The 17,110-nt window shown below is 51.0% G+C and overlaps 1 protein-coding gene across 12 annotated transcripts in view; it reads right to left on the reverse strand.

The window, feature by feature from the left end:
* The window catches only part of SGSM1 (small G protein signaling modulator 1), a 63,089-nt gene that overhangs the window by 34,171 nt on the left and 11,808 nt on the right, over positions 1–17,110 (reverse strand). For 10 of the 12 annotated variants that reach the window (XR_005787029.1, XM_040463942.1, XM_040463945.1 and 7 more), the window contains 5 exons: positions 13,369–13,493; positions 8,253–8,320; positions 6,888–7,051; positions 6,343–6,475; positions 1,864–2,028 (listed from right to left, as the gene is read on the reverse strand). Coding sequence is in view for 11 of the 12 variants with exons in the window: in XM_040463942.1 (XP_040319876.1) it covers positions 1,864–2,028; positions 6,343–6,475; positions 6,888–7,051; positions 8,253–8,320; positions 13,369–13,493 (655 nt within the window). In the remaining variant the exon portion in view is untranslated. The remainder of the gene's footprint in view (positions 1–1,863; positions 2,029–6,342; positions 6,476–6,887; positions 7,052–8,252; positions 8,321–13,368; positions 13,494–17,110) is intronic. The other 2 variants (XM_040463943.1, XM_040463944.1) reach the window with 2 other exon arrangements.

The following is a 17,110-nucleotide window of genomic DNA, read 5'->3' on the forward strand; positions in this document are numbered from 1 at the left end:
AGTTAAATCTATGTGGGTCACGGAAACCTTACCCCGAAGCAAGCAGCTCGCCCCTAGGCCAGCACAGGGATAGGGAAAGACTCTGAATGTGACAGCCAGAAACAGCGACCCCAATCATTATCTGACCCAGATAATGGCCTTTGAGCCCACCTGATCCAATGAAAGCCACCAGCAAGATTTGGGGCCCTTACCAGATGGGAAGTAAAGAAAGGAAGAAAAAGGAAGAAGGCGGGGTGGGGGGGAGAGTGAGGATAGAAAGAGAGACAGAGAGAGAGAGAGAGAGAGAGCACACGCCAAGAGCCAAGAAAATAGACCCAGTGCCACAGCAGGAGGCCAAGCCTCACCATGTTGTCATTCAGCTGTCCTTATAGGAGACTGACAAGAAGGAAGAGGGGCCTGCCGGGGGTTTCTGGGCAAGGCTGATGATCCTGAGTCCCCTGGGGTAGACTCTCTGGGAGAGAGAATCTCTAGCGGGGAGGCAGAAGGGAGCCTAACTCAACGGATGAGGCAGGGCACCCAAGGGCAAGGGACCCAGCAGAGGCCCCGCTGATGAGGTTGTCTGCACTGTCCATCAGCCTGAGCCATACAGCTGTTCCATCAACGGGTCTCAAGCAGGCTGGCGACCGCCACCCAGCATCACGCTTGCTGAAAAGCCACATGCCAGTGTCCCACCCCGATCTACTGATTTAAAACCTGCTAGAGAGAGAGCCCTTAAGTCTGTATATCAAAAACAATTTTGATAACAGCAGCCACATTCGAGAACCAAGAGAGCATGACTGATCTCCTAACACTGGGATACTGGTGAGTCCTGATCAAGTGCTCCCAGGATACAGCACTTAGATTTTCCCTCACTGCCTTCTTTCCCAGCTCCATGGAAACCGTGGCATCTGCGGGGCTGCAGGACCAACACGACAGTGACACATGCGTTACAATTTCTGTCGTCAATTTCCTGGCTTCGTGGCAGCTCCAGACAGGTGCAAAAATATTATTTTCTCAAGGACAGGGCTCGGTAAACATTTTCCGTCAAGGACCAGGCAGTCAACATTTTAGGGATTATGAACCATTTGGCTGTGATCACAGCCACTCAACTCTGCCTTCAGAATGCAATAATAGCCATGCTCAAGATGCAAAGACATGAGCCCGGGTATGTTCCAATAAAACTTTATTTATGGACATTGAAACCTGAATTTCAGATCATTTTCACGTCACAAATATTACTCTTTTGATTTTTATCGATTAATAAAAATATGTGGAAACCATTCTTAGCTCATGGGCTGCACAAAATGAGGCTGGCTCCGGCCTGTGGGCCCTAGTTTGCCTAGGAGGTTAAGAAGGGTTCACATCGACCCCACCAGCCACGCCTCCTCAAGGATGACCGGTAATCCCTGGCCTCTTCCCTTGGGCTGCAAGGTCGGGGGGAGGCGAATGGTTGCCGAGCCCACGCTACTTGTCATCAGCGCTCAGTAGCCGACAGGGCCCAGCCCTACCCACTGACAGTCTAGAAAGCTGTCTTCACAATGTCACGTAGAAAGCTCTTCCCCAAGCTGACTCACAGATGAGCTGGCCAAGAAAGCACAGCGAGCCCCTGTAAAATGCTCTAGAAAAGTGTCCCCAGTTCTCTGCTTCCCTGATCGGTTTCAGCAAGCTGTGGCAAGGCTGCCTGCACCCCAGCCCCTCGCACTCCACAGGCATCACCAATGGATCCCTTCACCACGGAACCCCTGACATCCCGCACCGGGGAGGCTGGACAGCGTGAGGGCATCGGTCTGTCTCCCGCTTCCCTCGTTAGGACCAAGACTCAAATGACAACATGGCAGAGGTGGCCGGCACCCAGCCCCAGGGTGGGAGTAGCCCAGACGTTACTGGGGGGCTGCTGCTTCGGACCCGGCATGGGGAAGGTGGCATCCCATCTGGCTCGCGCCCACTGACTGCCCCTGGCCACCACTAGCACCGACCGGCCGGCAGGAACCACCGTCCAGGCAAGGCTCACGGAGACTGGGGGAGTGCTGCCCAAGCGGTCGGGAGCAACTTGAGACACAAAACAGAAAGCACCAGTGAAACGGAATGTCCGCGGTGGGCAGAACACTGACACAGGCGAAGAGCCAATTCCTCAGGGCTGAACCTCTCCCCTGCCCTGCTCCACACGGCTCCGTGTTTATAAAGTGCCTACTATGTGCTGGCTGCTGTGCAGGCACAGGATTGCCCTATCGTCCTCAATCGCCCCGTGAGGGAGGCCTCTCTTCTCCCATTCTGCAGAAGGGGAAACTGAGGCTCAGAATGAGCCCCAGCCCCAGCGGGTGGTAACTGGCGTAACATTCCTTTCTGACTGAGGTCCCCCTCTCTTTCCGCCAACAACAGCTTTCACCTACTGAGTGCAAGTACTAGCACTATCCCCTTTTGCAGATTCGGGAACTGAGTCACGGAGCATGGAAGCAGCATGCCCAAGACCGTCCAGCTAACAAACGGTGGGGCTGGGATTCCAACCCAGGGTGTCAGACCCCGAGATCCTATTCAATAGTCTCTCAACCGACATTCCCCCGACACCACCCTTGCTCTAGACCAGCAGCTGTCCACTGGGGCAATTTTGGCACCTTGAGGCCATCTGGCGATGTCTGGAGACATTTTTGGTTGTCACGGCCTGGGAATTTGCTAGATGCTGCTGGCATCTATCTAGTGGGTAGACGACAGGGATAATGCACCAGACCACCCACCCCCACCCCACCAAACACACAATTATTCAGCCCAAAATATCAACAGTGCCGAGGCTGAGAAACCCTGCCCTAGACCAGCTCTGTTCAACAGGAATCCAACCTGAGCCACATGCTTACTTCAGAAGTTTCTAGAAGCTGCACTAAAGGGGGGGGGGGGACCAGATGAAATCAATTTCAACAATAACTTCTGTTTAACTCAGTATATCTGTAATGTTACCATTTTAATGTGTAATCGATATAAAATTACTGAGGAGATATTTTATATTTCTGTTGGTTGTTGTAAGTCTTCAGAATGCAGTGTGTATTTGACACTTAAGGCACAGCTCCATCCGAACTAGATGCATTTCAAGCGCTCGGGAGGCATGCGTGGCTCACGCCTGCCATCACTGATGGCACAGACCGTCTCAGCAACACAGGAGAATGGAAAGGCCCTCTTCCGACTCCGAAACGGGCTCAATGTTTCAGAACTGGTCTCTGCCTCCTCTGTGCACAAGGACCACAAGACGGAGGCAAGAAGACACTGAAAGGGGGTTTAGAACCATCTATGGCCACATCATCCTGCCCACAGGGCAAAACTCTTCTCCCTTATTATTGAAGGCAGGCATCTGCAAACTTTTTCTATAGAGGGCCAGACATGTAAATATTTTTGGCATTGTGGGCCTACAGTCTTGGTTACAATGATCTCACTCTGCTGCTGTGGTGTGAAAGCAGCCATGGACACGCTGTCTGTGAATGCGTGTGACCGTGTTCCAATAAAACTTTATTTACAAAAACAGGCATTGGGCGAATTTGGACCACAGGAAGGAGTCTGCCCATTTCTGATTTAGGCACTTCTTCAGAAAGGACTTCATTGTCCTCAAAGGTGAAAACCATAGCTCTGGGGCTCAGGCCCCTGAGAAAATCAACCAAGCAGGGGGCACCATTTCCACGTGGGCTGAATCTGACTGAGCTTGGGCATGAAGGGGGTGAAACCACAGTGTCAACCGATCCTGGTCAAAAACAATCTGCATGGAGTGGTTGTGAGAGGTACAAGCTCTGGAGCCAGGACACCTGGGTTCAAATCCCAACCACGCCGAAGATTAGCTGTGTGGCTCTGGACCAGTTTCTTAACCTTTCTGTGCTTCAGCTTCCTCTTCTGAAAAGTAGGCGATGGTGAAGACAGTGGCACCTGCCTAGGAGGGCCGTGGTGAGGATTAGCATTGCGTTAGGTGCCTGATACATCATCACACTGACTCCTCAGAATATGATCCTGGGTGGGGAGGGTCTGTAGAATGTCTCCCCCTTCTACAGACAAGGAAATGAGGTCTGGAGAGGGCAAGTCACTTGGCCATGCTGCAGTGGCAGAGAGGTGAATGCAGTGATGTGTGCTTTACTCAGCCAAGAGCCCTTTTGCTCCCAGATGACACTCAGCAACGTCTGGGGACATTTCCGGTTGTCACAGCTTGGTGGTGGGGGAGGGGGCAGATTTGCTGCTTGGCCATTAGTAGCGGGAGACCAGGGATGGCACTCAACATCCTACAAGGCACATGACACCCCCCCCCCCAAGAATTATTCCATCTACAACATCGGCAGCGCTATGAGTGAAAAGCTTTGATCTAAATAAACTGAGTTCACTGGGGTTTCCTCACGGGCAGATGAGAATTCAAGTGCCGGGAGTCTATCTGGGAGATGTTTCCAAGAAGCATGGGTAGGCGAAGTGACACGAGAAGGCAGAGCAAAGGGCTGGTTACCGCTCAGGTTACCACTATGGGCAACTGGTGCTTGATCTCCTGGGGGGGAGGGGGCGCTCTGGGAGACATGCAGACACGCATGTCAGAGCTTTCTTACCGGGGTGGGGGGTGAGGGAGCCGGGGCGTTTATACACTAATTCCTGCCAGTCGTTGGCTGAAGGCTGCTCCAGGGAGGATCCTGGTTCCTGGACACCTCTACCCCACCCCCACCCACAGGCAGAAGGGACCCTCAGGCAGAGAGACACTAGGATGGGAGTCGACAGGAGAGCCCGCAAGGAGGGGTGTGGGTGGGCACTGCCAGCGTCTGTTCTGCTGGCACACGGAGAGCCCCAACACGCTAACATGGACACTTCCCAAGCAAGTAAGACCTCCGGCACCCAGCCTGGCTCCCAGCAGAGCCTACAAACTATATGTTGGGTGAGCCTCTCTGGGAAGCAGAGACAGGGCTTTCCGGGAAGGCAGACAGGGGGCATCTGGCCCCTCTGATCATTCGGCTCTTGGGGGTGCTGTATGAGCCTGGTACCGCTGACAGGCCGGGACGGCTCCAGACCCCGAACCGGGGTAGGAACGGATGTAGTAATGAACACTTCAGGACACTCTCAGGCTCCTAGTGATGCAGAAACACGAGGCTTTGGTCCTAACTGACCATGAAGGAATGAATATATGGGTGAAGATGAGAAACCAACCTGAGCAATATAAGACATTACCACCAAGCCTGCCCCACATCCCCAGATCCCACTGAGCGGTGGACAAAAGCCAGAGCGTGAAGCGACCCGGCACGATAGCAAAGGTAGGCTCAGAGCCATTACCCATCAAATGGAACAACAGGACCACCAAGGGTAAAATAAAACGGGGTTGACAGAAAGCACCTACAGCTTAATACTGAGTTGCTGAAACAAGACATCCACATGGTGCTTAATAAATGCTGGGACTCTGGGGCACCTCGGTGGCTCAGTCGGTTGAGCATCCGACTCTCGGTTTCAGCTCAGGTGCTGATTTCACAGTTCTTGAGTTCAAGCCCTGCATCAGGCTCTGCACTGAGAGCTCAGAGCCTGGTTGGGATTCTCTCTCTCCCTCTCTGCCCTTCCCCAGCTCCCTCTCTCTCTCCCCCTCTCTGTCTGTCAATAAATAAATAAATAAATAAATATTAAAATTTTAATAAAATAAAATAAAATAAAATGCCAGGCCTCTGAGAACTTTCCAAATATCAGTTCATTTGATCCAAATAACACCTCCGTGGTAAAGACGACCTTAATGGTAACAGTCTCCACGAACCAAGCATCTATGTCACGGCAGTCACTGTCCCAAGTGGCAGGCATATATTAGCGTCTTGTGTGCCAGGGCCTGGTGCTTTGCTTCCCGCCTTTGCTGTTTTTGACTATCATGTATTGAAGCCTACTGTGTGCGAGACTTGATTCCAGGGACTTTACATTGATCACCTCATTATCTCACTGAATCCTGACAACAGTAGAGTGAAATAAAATACCAACAACCACATAACAGCAGCTAGCATGGACGTGTTCTGTGCCAAGGGCCTTCTCTAATTTAGTCCCCACAAGGGCCCGATGATGCAGGTGCTATGTTAACATCCCCATCTTACAGATAAGGAGACCAAGGCACAGAAGGGTGAAGTGACTTGCCCCAATTCAACCAGGATTCCAGAGCCCACTCACTACCCCGTGGTAATTCCTGCTCCAGGTTCACCTTTATTAAGCTCAGTAGTGCGTGGTTCTCACTGGGGGGAAACTGAGATACTAACTTCCTGGTTTCAAGTCCCTGCACCCCCCCCCCCCCCGGCCCCAGAACCCAGAGCACCTGTCCACAAGCCCCAAACACCTGGAGTTATTTTCATGTTCAGCTAACAGGTTAGATCTCGGGGGCCCAGAGACTGGGAAGCTTACCGAATTCAGACTGCATGCCGGGATAGATGATCCTGAACACGTAATCTGTGGCCTCGTCATCTTCCTTGTCCGAAGACGTGGACTCGGCAGAACCCTGAGGGCTTCGCTTGCGCAGTTTGGGAAATACTTTGCCCTGAAAGCACAATCCCAATGCATAGCCCTTGGGATACATCTGTCCCCAGAGTCTGTGCACGGCCTGAGGGTCTCAGTGGGGTGTGCATGAGCCCACAAAGCCAGGTAAAGAGTCATGGGCAAGAACGACCACCCTGGGGCGCCTGGGTGGCTCGGTCAGTTGACCATCTGACTTTGGCTCAGGTCATGATCTTGCAGTTGGTGAGTTTGAGCCCCACATCAGGCTTGCTGCTGTCCGCGCAGGGCCCGCTTTGGAGCTTCTGTCCCCCTCTCTCTCTGTCCCTCCTTTGCTCACACTCTCTCTCAAAAATAAATAAACATTAAAAAAATTAAAAAAAAAAAAAGAATGACCACTCCCCACGGCTGACCCCCGCCCCCGTCCCAGCCTCCCTGGGGCCCCCACGGTCACTCACCTTCCCCCGCTGAGACCAGAGTGGAGGGTCCAGCTGCCCGTGAGGGAGCAGCCCATTTTCCAGGCACGAGAGGAACTGCAGGAGGTGCCCCCCCTTGGGGAAGCGGAACGGCGGCCTCTGGATCCCGTCCTGGCTGACCAACACCACTGTCCCACCGCTGTCCACTGCCACCACGACCCAGCCAGAGGAGACCCGGCAGAAAGTCACTATGGGGCATGGGATGGGGGTCCTCCCGGCAAACACATCGCCCTGGGCATGCCAAGCCAGACCCGTGGACCTGCTCCAAGGCTCTGGGAAAGGCCTGGGCAGAAGGTCAGGGGAAGTTTTTACCTCCCCAGAGCCCCTCCCATCCCACCGGCCACTGCTGCAGACTGGGAACTATGGGATATGGTCCAGAAGAATGTGGTCGCCCCCCCCGAAATCACCCACCAAGGGGAAACACCCCATGTCCCTCAAGTACCCTCTATGCATCAACCTGACCTATTTTTGAATGGAGGCTTTCAGACCTACCCCTTCTCAGGGCAGTAGTGGCTTGCTAGCATGTATTGAGCGCTTACTGTATATAAGCACAGCACATGAAAGGCAGTGTGTTATTGGAATACCCAAAATAGCCCTATGAGGTCTATCTATTATTGCCTATTTTACAAATGATGAAACTAAGGCTCAGAGAGGGTACATGACTTGCTCTGGGTCGCACAGTAGAGTCTGGATCTGAACCCAGGTCTGTCTCATTGAATAAGCTTAATGTGGGGCAGCTGGGTGGCTCAGGTGGTTAAGTGTCCGACTTTGGCTCAGGGCATGATCTCATGGTTCATGACTTCGAGCCCTGCATCAGGCTCTGTGCTGACAGCTCAGAGCCTGGAGCCTGCTTTGGATTCTGTGTCTCCTTTTCTCTCTCTGCACCCACCCCTCAAAAAATAAATAAACATTAAAAAGGTTTTAAATAAGATTAATGTGTCATGCCTTGGTAGAGTCCAGATCCCTTGCTTTCTACAACAGAATAGCCCTCTGATTGTTCTGAGTGTACCTTCCTTGAGCTCCGGGTTTGAGTCCAAACTCTGGAGCTTACAGGCTGTGTGACTTTGTGCCAACCTGTTTAGAGCCCTGCTTGGCACATCACAAGGGCTCCATTAAGTGTCAGCAGCTAACACCGTGGGTTTGATGCTAAGTCCTGAACCTATGTCATTTGATCTTTACAACAATGCCATGACTAGGTGCTGTGGTGATTCCATTTCACAGATGGGGAAACCGAGTCTCAGAGAGGTGAAATCACTTGTTTGAGGTTGCACAGGTAATGAGGAGGTGGGAGCAGGCAGGGGAGCCAGAAGGAACACCCCCACCCCGCGCTCCCCCAACAGTCCCTACCTTGCTGGTGGCAGTGCAGGTATACAATCTCCTCCAGGCGGATGGTCATAGCATAGTCCCAGTAGACGCTGGAAGGGGAGGGATGGTTAGTTCCACAGGATGTCTGCTCACTTCATCATGGGTAAGGGCCCATGAGGCCAGAAGACCACACCCTTGCTAACCCTTTTCACTAGGACCCATCTGTCCCCAACATCTGTATTCAAGACTTCCCCAAATCTACCTCGCCTTCTTCTGGTCCCAGTACCCCAATTTTCTGAGGAACACACTTCCCTTGCCCCCATCCATGTGGCTGAGGCTGACTCCACCCACCCTCTATGCCAGGATTCCAGGAATAGCCATCTGACCCAGGCCTGGCCGATCCGCACATTCTACTGTTCCAGCCACAGTGATTGGTTCAGGGATGGCCCCATGACCCAAGCAGAATGAATGAGACTCAGTTGTCGGATTTATGTTAGAATAAACCGGGAAAAGGATGCTCCTTTCTGCTAGGAGAGTAGGAGCAGAGATGATAAAAGTCTGGAAACATAGGGAATCATGGCAAGAAAAAGCCTGCCTGACGATGGAGTCGTCAGGAAAGCAGAACCAAGAGATGGAGAGTTCAGGCCCCCATCATTTGAGTCCCTGGATCCAGCCATGCCTGAAGCCACTGTCCAGAATTTTTCGGCTCAATGCCCAAGTCCACTTGAGTTTAGTTTTCTGTCACAGGTATCTAAGTATCTTGACTCAGACCCCAACGCCAAACCACCATGCATCCGAGGGGTTAGAAGAGCCACTCAACAGCTTTGACCCCATAGGTCCCAACAGTGTGATGTGAAGGCTTCTATGGGCCTCAGTTTCCTCCTCTGTAAAATGGGGGATGGTAATTACCCACCACACAGTGCGGCTGTGACAGTTAAATGGAATCACATATTTGAAGGGCTCAACACAATGCTGAGACAGAAAAAAGTACTTGGCTCATGGTCTCTGTGCTTACATACTTTATTCTCTCCCTTTTCAGATCAAAGCCTACTGCTGTATTGAAACAGATCACTTTTCCCCTCAGAACACCATGGAGGTGGGGCTCACAGGAACTGGGGCTTTGTGGCAGTCAGGGGAATGCACTGCTTGGGTGTCCTTCAGATCTTGCTGTGGGGACCAGAGCTGACCAACAGCTTCAGAGGCCACCTCTCCTGATCCACCGTCATGTTTGTGCCAAGACCATGCTTCTCTTGGGCAGCTCTCAAGCAGGCCCGGGCACATGGGGGCGCCAGCGTAGGCCTATTCCTGCGGGACGGGGGGCTCCTCTGATGGTCAACTTTAGCCCAGGGGCTCCCAACTGAGCTGGCTGAACATGCTAAGAACTGCAGCGTAGAAGACTCTCTCTTCCTTCTCTCCCCTCCCTATTCACAGGGGCAACCAGCTTCATCCTTCACAGGTTCCGCTCACGTTAAGTCTCTGCTGCACGTCTAATTCTGTCTGGGTCTGCTTCTTGGAGGACCTGAACCAACACAGGCTTCAAGGTCAAACTTCAAATCCCACTTTACCAATTACACTGACTCAGTCCTTTCTCCTCTCTGGGCCTCAGTTTCCTTAGCTGCAACATGAGGAAGTTGGAACAGAAGCTTTCTAAGGGACCTTCCTGCGCTGGTCTATCTGTACCAGAGTCAGCCTCGCCAGGGTCCATGGCGCGAACATCCTTGGAGGGCAGCTGAGTGCACCAACATTTTCAGAGCCTCTGAGCAGCCTCTGCTGAGTCCCTCACGGGCGAGTCTTGGCCAGAAGGTCCTTCCCTGGGCTTCCACATTGTACCCATCATACAGGTTGTGGTTGCCTGTTTTCTCCTGTCTCCCCCAAGAGGTGCTGAACTGGACAGCGCCTGGGTTTTCTTTACTTCTGCAAGATGCTCCGAGAATATTCAGAGTGAATGGTGAATACCCTAGGGTGCCCAGTAGACAAAACAACTTTCCAGCTACCACCACACACCAGCAAAGAGGATCTCTGTGGCCACAGTCCCTTTGGATCTGTGTAAACTTAACACCAACAGTCCCATGACTGAGAGGCCTTTCTGGGTTCCAGTCTCCCTGCTAAGGGTATTACATGCATTTTCTCCTCGACTCCTTCCTGTACACCTATTCGGAGGTTCCATGACCACATCCCCATTTTACACCGGATGAACAAACTGAGGTTCAGGAAGGCGAAGTTGTCCAAGATCGCTCAACTGGGAAGGAGCAAGAGCTGAGCTTTTGATTTCATTTGACAGGTTTTAACAACTTCCTAGACCAGAACTGCTGGGTCACGTGGTAAGGGTAGGTCAGAAAACACTTCTAAACTAGATTGTCAAGTGGTTGGGCCATCAGCAGGGTATGGGAGTTTCAGCTGTTCCACACAGCAGGGCTGAGATCTGAGCCAAGTCCAGCCTGACTCCAGAGCCCAAATAGCCACTCTTTGGTGATATTTCCTCATGGACATGAGGAAACCTAGCTGGGGAGTTATGACCCTGGTTGTACACGAGGGGGCGCTGGCTGGGACAAGAGAAGAGGTACTGAAGCTTCTCAGACAAGGACCATACCCCTTATCTTTGTTGTCTCTTGGTCTCCAAAGAGATGCCAGAGTCCCTGGGCACCTCCACATCCTATAGGCTAACCACCATGTTTCTGACCCTTAGCTTTTTCTCTCTCACCGGATAGATGGAGGTTGAGAACCCAAGGCTGGGGAAGTTTCTAGCCCCCTCAGTAGTGACCTGGGAAGTACAGGCTCAGTTGGAAGTAAATATTGATGCGCCTATGCTATGCCTGTTCTCAGAGGAAAAGATAATGATGAAAGATGGAGTCCCACTGATCTGAGCTGGAGGAGGGGTGGGAGGTACTTGGCAATCATTTGGCTCAATGCCTCTCCAAAATATCAACATTAAAAGTTTTCTGCCCAGGGGCACCTGGGTGGCTCAGTCGGTTAAGCGTCCAACTTCAGCTCAAGTCACGATCTCGCGGTTTGTGAGTTCGAGCCCCGCGTCTGGCTCTGTGCTGACAGCTCGGAGCCTGGAGCCTGCTTCAGATTCTGTGTCTCCTTCTCTCTCTGCCCCTCCCCCACTTGTGCTCTGTCTCTCTCTATTAAAAATAAATAAATGTAAAAAAAAATTTTTTTTTTAAATTAAAGAAAAAATAGTTTTCTCCCCAGGGGTGCCTGGGCGGCTCAGCAGGTTAAGCGTCCAACTTCGGCTAAGGTCATGATCTCACTGTTCGTGGGTTCGAGCCCTGCATTGGCTTGGAGCCTGGAGCCTGCTTCAGATTCTGTGTCTCCCTCTCTCTCGGCCCCTCCCCTGTTCACACTCTGTTTCTCAGAAATGAATAAACATTAAAAAAAAAGTTAAAAACAAAGTTGGGGCACCTTGGTGGCTCAGTCAGTTAAACCTCCAACTTCGGCTCAGGTCATGATCTCATGGTTCATGGGTTTGAGCCCTGCATCGGGCTCTGGGCTGACAGCTCAGAGCCTGGAGCCTGCTATGGATTCTGTGTCTCCCTCGCTCTGCCCCTCCCCTTCACACTCTGTCTCTCTCTGTATCTTAAAAATGAATAAAAGTTAAAAAAAAATTAAAAACAAAAAGGTTTCTGCCCACACAATCCTGGGTGTAAGTCCAAATAGCAAACAGGGCCTTTGGGTTGTGCTATCTGACAGATGACACTTCTGTGTATGGAGAGCCCCTGCAAACCCTTTGAGTTCTGGGAAGATCATGTTGTGCAGGCCTCTCATTTGATAGAAGGGGAGACTGAAGCCCAGAGACAGGGAGAGACAGACACACCCCAAATCTTCCAGCAGGATGAGAACCAAGCAAGCACTTGGGCCTAAAACGTACACTTATCCATACACCTGTTTTATTGTGGTCTCCTTCAGTGTAAGGTAAATACAGTGGAAGCTCCGAGAGAGTAAAGATTTTCCTCTCCTTCTGTTCATCTGCTATGTTTCTTGTATCTAGCACAGTGCCTGGAATGTAGCGGGTGCTCTGTTCAGATCTGATGACTGAATCCAGTAACTTCCCTGCTTTGCTTCACAGAGATTATCTAAGCACCTACTTTGTACTAGGATCTGTGGCAGTTGCCAAAGAGAAGACATGAGTAAGACAGGTGCCTTGCCTTCACGGAACTGAGGTCTAGAAGCAACAGCTGATATACAAATAGGCACAGATTTATTACGTGTCTGCGATTCTATAAATGCTTTAAAGGAGGTTCAGGGTTCCGTGTGATCCAGATTCAGCTGGGAGGGGTTGCGGAAGGCCTGAGGTTTAAGACAAGTCCATTGAAATAATGCCCCAGGCCAAGGGCATCTCCTGGGCCCCATGCTGTTCCTCGGTGAGGGCTTCTTGATCAGAAACTCTGGAGTCTAGCTAGAGCTGAATTATACGGCTCAGCCTAGAACCAACTCTACCTCCCACTGACCGTCTCTGAAGACAGATGGCCACCTCTGCACAGGAAGTGGCTTAGAGAATGGTATTAATCACACCCAGGCCTCGTGTTACTCACACTGAAGCTTAACATGAAACAGAACACAAGAACAGTGTTCTGGTTATGTTCCTTGAAAGGAGCCCCTATTTTATATAAAGCTGCCAAGACTCCTCAAGCTGAAATAATCAGGTTGAGCCTTCCCTTTGTTTGGGCTCCTCCTAGGGCCGTCCCTAATTGTGCAGGAACACACAGGATTGTAGCAGGGGACCCTTGGTTTCCGTGTGTCTTCGGCGTGTGACTCCAAAGCCTTTGCTGAGTCTTGAAAATCCCAGGGTCACAGGAGACACAACCCTGGACCAGATGCCCACCAACCAACACCTCCAGCTTTCCTCCTTTACGGAGTGATGGGAAGGACGGCAGCAGATGGGGAATATTTGCCATTTGCAGGCTCCCAAGCTCTTAGTTAAGATTTCTCCCTCTGGGTGGTGTTTGACCAGGGCCTGCCTAATTCCCGTATTAGATTCTAAGATTCTTCTAGTTGGTCTCCAGATCCTCCTAATGAGTTACCCATAAAGCCACAGCTGCAGGGGGCTGGCCCAAGTGGCCGCAACAACCAGACAGAACAGCGGGCCGGGGCAGGACACAAAGGACAGAGCACACACTTCCCTGTGCCAAAGGGGGAGAAGGACCCGGCGCCCTACCTCTTCTCATAGTCCAGGTCCCCCATCGACCCGTTCATCAGCTGGTTAGGCGTCCATTTCAAGGTCATGACGTCAGCTGTCTGGTGTAGAGACAGGTACCCTGGCACGGCCTCCATATCATCCCTCTGCAGAGAGAGGAGGGCATAGGCTTGGTCAAAGTGCCAGAGTCACAGTGGTCATAGGCCCTGGGCCGTCTGACTCAAGGAGGCATAACCAGATCCAAGGGGTTGGGTCATGCCCTCCAAGGCTACGACCATTTGGAAGATCCTGTACCTCCTTCCAGGGGGCCATGCTAAGCAAAGCAGTCTGTAGCCAACCACCCAGGATGGGTTCTAGAGATGCACTTCTGAGAGCTGCCCCCCTGCACTTTCACACTCCCACCCACCCCCCAACCAAGGTCCAGGAAGCCCTGCTGCAAGGGCAGAGCCGGGGACTCTTTAGAATCAGGAAGGGGCTCTATTCCTCTTTAATACCACGCTCTCCTTTTTAAAACAATGTTTTAGGGGTGCTTGGGTGGCTCAGTCGGTTGGGCGTTGGACTTCGGTTCATTTCGTGATCTCACGGTCCATGAGTTCGAGCCCCACGTCAGGCTCTGTTCCAACAGCTCGGAGCCTGGAGCCTGCTTCAGATTCTGTGTCTCCCTCTCTCTCTACCCCTGCCCCCTCTTGCACTCTGCCTCTCAAGATAAAATAAAGACATAAAAAATAAAAATAAATAAATAAATGTCTTATTTATTTATTGTGTGTGAGAGAGAGAGAGGGAAGAAGGGTAGAAGGAGAGGGAGAGAGAGAAACCCCGGCAGGCTCCGTGCTGCCAGCGCAGAGCCCAATGCAGGGCTTGAGTCACAAACCATGAGATCATGACCTGAGCTGGAATCAAGTCAGACGCTCACCTGACGGAGCCACCCAGGCGCCCCAACACCACCCTCTCCTTGACAGGAGTCATTTATCTGGCATCATTTTGGCCAGTCTTAAGGGAGAACAAGAGGGCAACCGAGTTCTATGCCCCAACCACAGACGTTATCCTGAATCTCCTCCTCCAAACACCCACACCATACTCACTGCCCAGCAGCCTGACCCTCTGTGTTCCCCATGAGCCTGCAGAACTTCTCAGCGGCTCCCTCTGCTTTATCCCAGGTGGGGTGTGGGGGAGGGGGTGGTCTCTCCAAGCCTCACAAATAAAGGACGCAAATTCACCTCAACAACATGTGGAGATGGACAGCCAACATTTACCGAGCACCTAGCTTGTCTCAGCTTTACCCACACTGTCTCAAGTTAGCCACTCATGCCTGCAGCCCCATGACGGAGCACTGCTGCCCCGGGTCATGAACGTTTTCCATGTTTTCCTGTACCTGAAGTGTGGATGTATCTTACAGCAGGTGGCATCTCACCATCGTGACACAGTGGTCATTGCCTGACCTCCTGCAAACTCGGTCCTAGTTGTTCCTATGTTGTTACTTCACATGCGGAGAACAGGTGCTATTTTAAACGTCTTCAGAAAAATTAGACGGTGAGTCATCTTCGACTTCCAAAGTTTTTGTGTATGCAGAAACACGGGCAGCAGAGCAGTAGAGCACTGATTTGATATTGGCAGAGGAGACACATTATTCACCACTACAGCCATGCCCACAATTCCAGATGGCCTTGCAGAGCAACAACCAAGGACACGCACTTGTGAGAAACGCTGGGCCTCCTACACTCCTGATCAGAGGTCAGCAAGCTTTTTGTATAAAGGGTCAGATGGGGAGTAATTTTGGTTCTGTGAGACATACAGACTCAGGTGTGACCACTCAACTCTGCCGTTACAGCGTGAAAGCAGCCATACACGATAGGTAATGGGCACGGCTCTGTTACAATAAAACTTTATTTGCAAAAACAGGTGGAGCGCTGCATTGGGCCCATGGGTTATAGTGTGTTGACCCCTTCTTTGGATGGAACAGTAAACAGTATTTGGGGGTGCTTGGGTGGCTCAGTTAAGTGTCTGACTCTTGATTTCGGCTCAGGTCACGATCCCAGGGTCATGGGATCAAGCCGCACATCGGGCTCTGTGCTGGGCACGGAGCCTCCTTGGGATTCTCTCTCTCTCTCTCTCTCTCTCTCTCTCTCTCTCTCTCTCTCTGTGTGTGTGTGTGTGTGTGCAAGTGCACATGCTCTCTCTCTCTCTCACAAAGAAAAAAAAAGAAAACAGTATTTATTAGAAAAATACAAGCAGTGATGACTCTAAGTCAAAAACTGATATAGAAAATTAAACCCTGAAATGTGAAGAAATTTTAGGACCGTCTTAACTAATGAATGTCAGTTATAAGTTCCCTTATGCATAGTTAAAAAAGCAATGTATGACTTAAAAGAAAACCCTTTTACTTTTTTTTTTAAGTTTATTTATTTACTTCAAGAGAGAGAGAGTGAGCTGGGAGGGGGCAGAGAGAGAGAGGGAGAGACAGAATCCCAAGCAGGCTCCACATTGCCAACCTAGAGCCTGATGCAGGGCTCGATCCCACAGACCACAAGATCATGACCTGAGCCAAAATCCAAGTCGGACACTCAACCACCTGAGTCACCCAGGCACGCCTAAAAAAAAAAACAAAACTCCTTTTATCCAAATCAAAGAGCTGAAAGAACTCTCAAAAAGTGTCAAATAAAATTTCCAAGTAATGAGAAAACATCTTCTAGAACTTAGTATCGTTTTTTTACTTCCTGATGGTTATGTTTAAAAATGGAGCATCTTAAATCCATAGCTTCTTAGATCTGAGGAGGTAGGATCTTGTACCCATTGTGATGTGGACATTAAGGCTCACAGGGAGAAGTGACTCGCTCAGGGTCACCCCGTGATCACAACTGTGACCACAGAGCTAGAGCTACTGGCAGCTTCCTCTGCTTCCTCCCAGCTGAGCCCAAACACCACACTGATCCACACAGTCTCAGGAAGGGAAAGGCAGAGGGGTATCTACTCCATGAGGGTAGGGGTTTCGTGTGCCTGGCTCACCACCCATCTCTGGGGCTTGCACCAGCCAGGCCTAGAGGTGATTGATAAATGATTCAACTCCCACATCAGGCAGCCTGAATTCAAAGCATGACTCTGCCACTTACTCCCCCCTGTGCACATCTCAGCGTTATCATCTTGGATGACACTACTTGCATCAAATAGTTGCTGGGAGCTTTAAATGAGTTAATACAGTTAAAAGCACTTATCATGGTGCTTGACACAAAGAAAGCACTCCATAAATATCAACTGTGAAGGGGGCACCGGGGTGGTTCAGTTGGTTGAGCGTCTTACTTCAGCTCAGGTTGAGATCTCACAACTCGTGAGTTCGACTCCGCATTGGGCTCTCTGCTGTCAGGGTGAAGCTCACTTTGGATCCTTTGTCCTCCTCTTTCTGCCCCTCCCCCATGCATGTTCTCTCTCAAAAATAAACATTTAAAAAATATCTCAACCATGAAGATATTTATCCTGATATCCCAAGCATCCAGCACAAGGAAAGCTCAGTATAAATACTTGCTGAATGAGTGAGTGACAACAAAAGAGAATGGATGGATGGACAGCTAGGTGGACAGGTGGGTGGAGAGATGGACTGGAAAATAAATGGATAATTAAATAGATGGATGGACAAATGGATGGATGCAGGTAAAGATGGGTGGATGGATGGATGGATGGATGGAAGTAAACATGGGTAGGAAGATGGATGGATGGGTGGGTGCATGGATGGATGGATGGGTAGAAGTAAAGACAGGTAGGTGGGTGGATG

Source organism: Herpailurus yagouaroundi, unplaced genomic scaffold (assembly GCF_014898765.1).
Source record: "Herpailurus yagouaroundi ecotype Mexico unplaced genomic scaffold, PumYag 428, whole genome shotgun sequence".
In the NCBI taxonomy this organism is placed as follows: domain Eukaryota; kingdom Metazoa; phylum Chordata; class Mammalia; order Carnivora; family Felidae; genus Herpailurus; species Herpailurus yagouaroundi.